Genomic DNA, 7,133 nt, shown 5'->3' with positions numbered 1-7,133 from the left:
TGTCTGAATACTAATTGTAACATGATAGCTTCAAGGGAACTCAACTTTCTACCAAAAGGCAGCCTTCAGTGGGCAAAGAGAATATAAACAAACCCGCCTCAGACCAGGATCTAAAAATGGGCGATGATCAAACAGCTCTAAGGCTTTAAAAATCCCCTTATTATCTTTTCCCAGAAGTAATTGACACTGTCAGTTTTTGTTCTTAATGCGGTGATAATGGCATGGTGCTTTGGGGAGCCCAGGGACGGGGACTGGCCTCAGCCTTGGCGGCAGCAGGGTTTCTGCGCAAGGGGAAGGCCTTTCCCTACTGCGGGTGAAATCCTAGCCTTACCGAAGTTAGCAGCAGTTTTGCACACATTAGGGCCAGGGTTTCATTGGCTTCCCAAGCCTGACATGCTGTTTTATTGCGCTGAGACTCCACAGACTAGGATGCAGCTATCTTGGATTGAGAAGGGACCCCACAGTCTTGTTATTTCAGGGAGATGTGATTGCACTCCCGCAAGAAGCTTGTCTGCAATGTTTCCATAATTTGTTTATATTCTCAGCAGACTGAGCTTCCAGGACTTCAGCACATCCACATGGGCCAAGTGGTGGATCAATATGGGATCTCACTGTTTCCCTGAGCTCTTCATGGGCATAAGAGCATGCTTTAGTTTTAACAGAGGTGCCTAAGAAAAAATTGCATGTAGACTAACTACTCTGGCAAATCTTTGCCAGTTTTGGAAAAGCATGAAACATAAAAAATTAAAGCTCCCTTCATCAGGTTCTCAGCTCACATTAATCAATGTGCGGCTGAGAGGCTCCTCCAAAATCTTTGAATCAACACAAGATGCATCTCGATACTTCACCTGTGCTGTTTGCATATTGTGTTTATTGGCTTATACTGCAACTCTGTTTTTAATTTCTAATGTTATTTTTAGAATCAGCAGCTCACATAAAAATGTTACTACTGTTCTGTATTGCTGCTGCAAAATTTCCAGTGATCCATTAAAAATCAGGATTCATAATGCAAGATCCAGATTTTGATTTGTATTTAAATATAAAATGTAACATTTTCTTTCTGCTTTTCCCTAGTCTTTAACACAAATATGGAAAAACCTTGGTTCTTGAACAAATTCCAATGTTTTGTTATTAAACCAAGAAGAGAAAACCAATAATTTTTGAATTATCTGTTACAGACATGTTTACATTATGAATCTCTTAACTGAAGACTCTATGTCCTATAGAGTTCTAATTTTATCCAGTGACATGAACAAGAAAAAATATGAAAAGATATATAATCATGCTGTGGAAAGCACAGTTGTATAGAGATCATAGAGAAATGGTGCTAAGAAATGAATAGTGAATTGCATATTTCATTGTCCTTAAAGAATTTGTCTTCATCGTTTTTCTTGAGACAGTGGTAACAGCAAAATGCATCTGGGTCATGTGAACAGTTGTTGTTTTTGGAACATTGTTCATTCTTAGTTCCTTTTCTCATTTTATTTTTAGCAAAAAAAAAAAAAACCAAACCAAAACAAACCCACAACAAAAAAAAAAAAAAACAACACAAAACCATCTGAAGAGGTGAAACACCCCAGTTTTTAGAGATGATCCAGCTGCATTAACTATCCAACTGCCTTTTGGAAAAAAAAGCATTCTGACAACTGGAGAGCACATGCAATGTGTGGAGTCAGGGAGGTCAACAAAAACAAGTGGAAAAAGAAACCAAGGAAACAAGTGAAAAGAGAAAGAATATTAGAGTATTAATACAGGATATTAGATCACTCATGATAATATTAAAGTGAATGGAATGAGAAAAAAAAGAATCACCACAGGAGATGACAAAACATGAGAAAGAAATCAAAGAGATATTAGGGTTGGATTTAGATCTAGCTATACTAGCCTAAATCCGAGGTAAATCTTGATTTCACTAATATCACGACAGTTTTATGTAGTGGTGATAAAAGCTGTCCTGTGAAGCGATGCAGAAGCACTGCCCTGGGTGGGACATTTGCCCCTAAGTTGACCGCAGGCTGGAGCGGGCCCTGCACGGACGGGGCGCTGCCTGCCCGCCGCAAACACGGGGAGAAATCCAGGTCTTTCCCAGTCAGCGACGAGGGAAGGGGCCAGCAGCAGGGAGAGCCAGGGGGGAGTGGGAGGTCGGACACACATCAGGAAGGGCCGGAGAGGCTGCTAGGGGAGAGCCACAGCCCCTTGCCCCGCTCCCAGCGCGGCCCGGCCCCATCGCCATCCCCAGGGTACGGCCGGCCCGGGCTTCCCCTTTCCCTCCCGCTCCAGCTTTCCAGAGTTTATTTATTTATTTTCTTTCCTGCAGCAGTGAAACATAGGGGGGGGGGGGGGGGAGTGGAAAAAAGAAAAACAAAACCGGCGAGAGAGAAAAGGGCTTTCCGTGACCTCCCCAAAATCAAAGCTCGCAAGCGGACAAGTTTTCTCTCTCAGAAGGGCGCAGACGGCTTCCCAGCCCGGCCCTGCCGGTGCCGGGGAGGCTGCGGGGAGACCGGGCCAGCGGCCGCTCCTCGCCCCCGCCGCTCCGCTCCGCACCACTCCGCACCGCCCGCGCCTCCCCGGGCAGCGCCGGGCCCCCCCTCCGCCAGGCCCTGCCCGGTGCGAGCGACGGCGCTGGCCGCCCTCACGCAGGTCCAGAGCTGGTCCCGGGAAGAGAATCGTGACAACAAACGGTTGTGTCCAGATGTTCCGCTTTACTGGCCCCGTGACACCCGGCGTGGACTTGGCAGGCTGGATTTCAAAGAAAAGGGAGTTGTTGTTTATTTTTTGTAAAGAAGCAGAAAGCGCTAGGTTAAAATGCACACGCCGAGATTTTCCTAGTCCCTGGCAGGCAGCTGGGCCGGCGACTGACTCGCCTGGAAAGCCACCCCGCGAGCTGGAACGGCTCCGCTGCCCCGGACGAGCTTTTCTCGAAAGTAACAAATCGCAGAGAGTGTAAAGCAAGCAGGCGACGGAACACCAACCACGGGGCCTCAGACCTTCATTTCCCCCGCTTCCCTTTACAGAAATGATATATATTAGCAAATCGACACGTACTGAGCCTCTCCACCCCTCCGCTCCCCCTCTCCGCCCCCCGCCCCCAGCGCACGCTTCCCGAAACGCTCCTCGTTCTGCGTCCCGCACCCACCCGCTCCTGGCTGCGGCGTCAGAAGCCAAGGCCGGAGCCGGGGCTCTGGGCCCCGGGGAGGCCACCTGCGCCGTGGTGCCGTTGGTGGTGGCCGGCCCCCAGCCCCGTCCCGCCGGGCCCCGGCCCCCCCTAGCTCGCCTCCCGCCTGCCGCAGCCGTCCAGGAGCTCGGTCATGAAGGAGATGTACACTATGGCCAGGCGCAGGGTCTCTATTCGGGAGAGCCTCTTCTCGTAGGCGAAGGTGGGCACCTTCTTCCTCAGCTGGTCGAATGCCTCGTTGAGGTTGAACATCCTCTTCCTCTCCCGGATGTTGGCAGCCTGGCGCTGGGCGTAGGTGATAACCCGCTTTCTCCTGGGTCTGTCCAGGAGAGAAGCGCTGCGCATCCTCTCCTCCTCCTCCTCCTCCTCCTCTTCCTCGTCTTCGGGCTCTCCATCTCCCAAGGCAGCCAGGGGCAGCCCCCGGGCCATCCCCTCCCGCAGCGACAGGGCTCTGTCCCCGAAGGGAGGCACGGAGGTGACCTCGCAGAGCCCCAGGCTCGGCCCGCCGCGGGGGGGGCCCTGGGGGGCCCCCAGGGAGAGGTCGGCCACGAAATCCAGCACCGAGGCGCCCAGCAGCCCCTCTGGGCAGGGCACTTGAGGGGCTCTGCCGTGCAGCTCATCCAGCAGCCCCGGGCACTGGTGGGCTGGGAAGAGGCTGGCTGACATCTTACTTCAGAGAGGGCTTAATCTGGTCCCCCATCCCCAGCCCCAGCGGCGTTAATATTTATAACCCCCCGGATAACAGGATTAGCAGGACTAGAAAGAGCGGCCGTAAAATTTCGCGTCGTGATGCTGATGAGAGGAGACAGGCAGCCCCCTCGGGGACGCGTGGATGCTCCCGAGAGAGGAGTCCCCAGCGAGTCAATCCTGTCACAGCGATCAAGGACAGTTCCTTCTTGGCAAAACCCTCCGCTCTTACCTGCTGAGCACTTTTGTCTCTTCTTACACACCCGCAACCAAACGATTTTCAGCCCCTTTTAAGCCCGCAGCCGCAGAGCCGAGTCTCCACTGGGCTTGCTTTCCTGCTTTCTTTCGGGATCTCTGAACCCTGAGAGCCAGCCTGACAATTGATGTCAGGCAAGTGCATGTATGCTTTTAATGATGTCCTGAAGAGGGGACCTGCACGCCGAGGGTCACCGAAGAATGTTTACCCTGTATCCCAGCGCAATGGGAGCTGAATGACAGGACCTCCATTAGCCTAAGTAAGCATTGCAGGGGACCCGATATTGCATTCCCAGTAGTAACTGTTGGAACCGTCTCTCCATTCCCCCTAAATCGCCTTCGACTAGAATTCAAACATCTTTCCAGCAAAAGGCTGCTTCGTAAAGCTCATTTCGGTCCAGGCAATCTCAAAGCACTTGCTTCGAAACGCCTTCCTTCTGCCCGTGATACACGGATAAACTGGTCCCCATCAGGGCAGCGGTTGCTCTTACGCCTTTGGTAGAGCCGTCCCGGTCACCGGCGGTGCACAAGGGGATCAACCCGATTGCACGCACTGATAACGCTGGATACACAGCGCAAAATACCGTGAAATACGTGTAAACACACCCGTACACCCGACACCGCTGAATACCTTCCTTTGATCAAGGTTTCCTTGGGGACGGGCGTTGGGGATTGTTTTGCTTTTGTCTTGGGGGGCTGGAAGAGTTTAGGGGTTGTGTCTTCACCTCCCACACTACAGACTGTCTCTCTGTAAGCAGCCCGGGCCTGGCAGTCCGTGGCCGTGGCAGACACGCCCGGGTTGAACGGGATCGGTTTTCTTTGGCACCTGATTTGCGCCCACGGCGCGTTTAGGAGCGGCTGCCCATTACTCCTGCGCAGCCTCCTCAAAGCCTAATCTTCGCCTTTGTCATGCATTGTTGTCACTCTCGCTTTGGGGCTAATTAGTCTCTAATTTCTAAGGGGATCAAAGGAGGCGGGTGGGGGGGGGCGAAGGACCCCTCGCCGCGAAAATCCTTCTTGTGTGCCGCCAGGACCGCAAACACTGCCACCCGCGGCCCGGGACCTGCCGGCGTTTCCAACACAGCGAGCGAGCCACGCATCCCCTTGTCCTGAGAAAGGCGACACTTCCCCTCCCAGCTGCCCCCCCCTGCCCCCGCGGCTGTCAGAGGCGGCGGGCGGGCAGGGAAGGGCAGGGCAGGGCGGGGCGGGCGGGGCGGGACGGGGCAGGGCAGGGCAGGGCGGGCAGGGCAGGGCAGGCAGGGCAGGGCGGGGCGGGGCGGGGCAGGGCGCTGCTTGCGCGGCGGGTGGCGAAAAGCGAGCGGGCGCGGAGCTACATTGGACAGCTCCGCAGGCGGGGGCACCTTCCCTCCCCACCTTCCTTCCCTCCGCGCCCACCACCACCGGGCCCGACCGGCACCGGCCGCGGCTGCGGCAAGGGCTCAGCGGAGCTGTGCCCGCCCTAGTGATTTAGTGTCACGGCTGAGGCCAAAGAAAGAGCAGGGAGCGGGGAGGCGGCTTTTATTGTGCCTTAGCGAACAGGTTTCTTAGCGAACAGGGAGAGCGTCGCTCAGGGACGTGCTTATTTATGACAATATCGTTCATTAAAACACCCGGGGAATGAACTAATAAGGCAAAGAGGAACTGTAAAACATCCGTTAAGAGAAGTGCTGACCAGAGAGGGTCCAAAAGTAACAGTAAGCTGAAGAGCTCTAAATGTGAAGTGTTACATAAAAACGCTCGGTGGACAAAAGATCAGATAACTGTGATCGATCCGCAAAGGAATGCAACTTATTTGAGCTCCTTTTAGGCGAAGTGGCAAGTATTTCATTTAAAGACGTGGAGGTATAAATTAAGGACAAATGTCAGCAAAGATGTGTCACCCCAGGATGCAAAATTATCATGGAAATACAAATACTTCAGGTAAAGAAGGAAACGAATGGAAAAATGTAAATTCCTCAGCTCAATGTCAGTCTTCACGTGGATTTCCCGTCGTGGGGAAAACCGGTGTTTAGAAGAGGATAGAGCCAGTCCTTCACCACGGTCTCTTCAGAAAGAAACTCTTGCTCACATCTCTAGTTTCAGATTTTTGCAGGACACAAACTACAAAGACAACCGGAACCAGAAACGGTTTATATTGCAAGAACGTAAAGGGAGAAGGCTGTTGAGTCAGTATTGCACCACAAAGCAAGATAACATACAACATAAAAGATTAGTGCAGGGTGTGCCTGTCACTGAATCCTTAAAGGAAGCATCAAAGCCAGGAGTAAGCCAGAACTGGGAGGTCCTAGCAGAAAGTGAAGACTTGTAGCCAAGGTGAATCCTCCTGTTCAACTGATTTTTTTATTGCTCCTTTGTTTCCTGTTTTTTTTTTTTTCCTCTTATTTTTGCTAAAACACTGATATTTCTCTAATAATAATTATTTTAAATTAGGTATAATAAGATCGATGAAGTGTGATTTGAGGTATGCTTTTGAACTTTTTTTCTTATTTGGTGATTTTTATCACATTGGGGAAAGTATGGAGCGGAGGAAGTGTATAACAAATACCCATACTGCAGGGGACAGGTTTTCAGTGCACAGTCAATGCAACGATGCAGGGGAAGCAGGATGAACTCTCATGAGAGGCTGCTTTATACTCTGAAATCTTCTCAGACTAGATTAGGTGCTCAAACGTGTGCTCTAGGTTTGTTTTAGTTACAAATACAGTTCAGTTTGCTCTATGGTTGTTTACCTTCCTTCACTCACTTCTTATCCTACCTTTTCATTTCACTTGTTTACCACAAAAAATTTTCTTGCAAGATGCTTACAGATGCTGAGCACTGATGGCTACATCTCCAAGCTATTCTGCAACTATTTGCATAATTATTTTTTTCTGAAATATCTATGATATGATTCTTGATAATTTTGAAAGTCAATGTCTCTCAACAAATCCAATGTCCTTTGTACTAGTAGGTATGAGGAGAATGTGCATTTTAATTCACTGTACTTCTGTGGAAATAGTTTTACTCCTTTTATAAT

The 7,133-nt window shown here is 50.8% G+C and overlaps 1 protein-coding gene across 1 annotated transcript; it reads right to left on the bottom strand.

Annotated features, from left to right (window-relative positions):
- Positions 1–3,265: 3,265 nt before the first annotated feature.
- Positions 3,266–3,841, bottom strand: FERD3L (Fer3 like bHLH transcription factor). The gene has a single exon (XM_074892071.1). The coding sequence runs from the start codon at positions 3,839–3,841 to the stop codon at positions 3,266–3,268; it is 576 nt and encodes a 191-aa protein (XP_074748172.1).
- Between the last annotated feature and the right edge of the window lie 3,292 nt (positions 3,842–7,133).

The sequence above is a fragment of the Strix uralensis genome, chromosome 1 (assembly GCF_047716275.1).
Source record: "Strix uralensis isolate ZFMK-TIS-50842 chromosome 1, bStrUra1, whole genome shotgun sequence".
In the NCBI taxonomy this organism is placed as follows: domain Eukaryota; kingdom Metazoa; phylum Chordata; class Aves; order Strigiformes; family Strigidae; genus Strix; species Strix uralensis.
The sequence above is the reverse complement of the archived record's forward strand: the minus strand, read 5'-3'. Positions and strand labels throughout refer to the sequence as shown.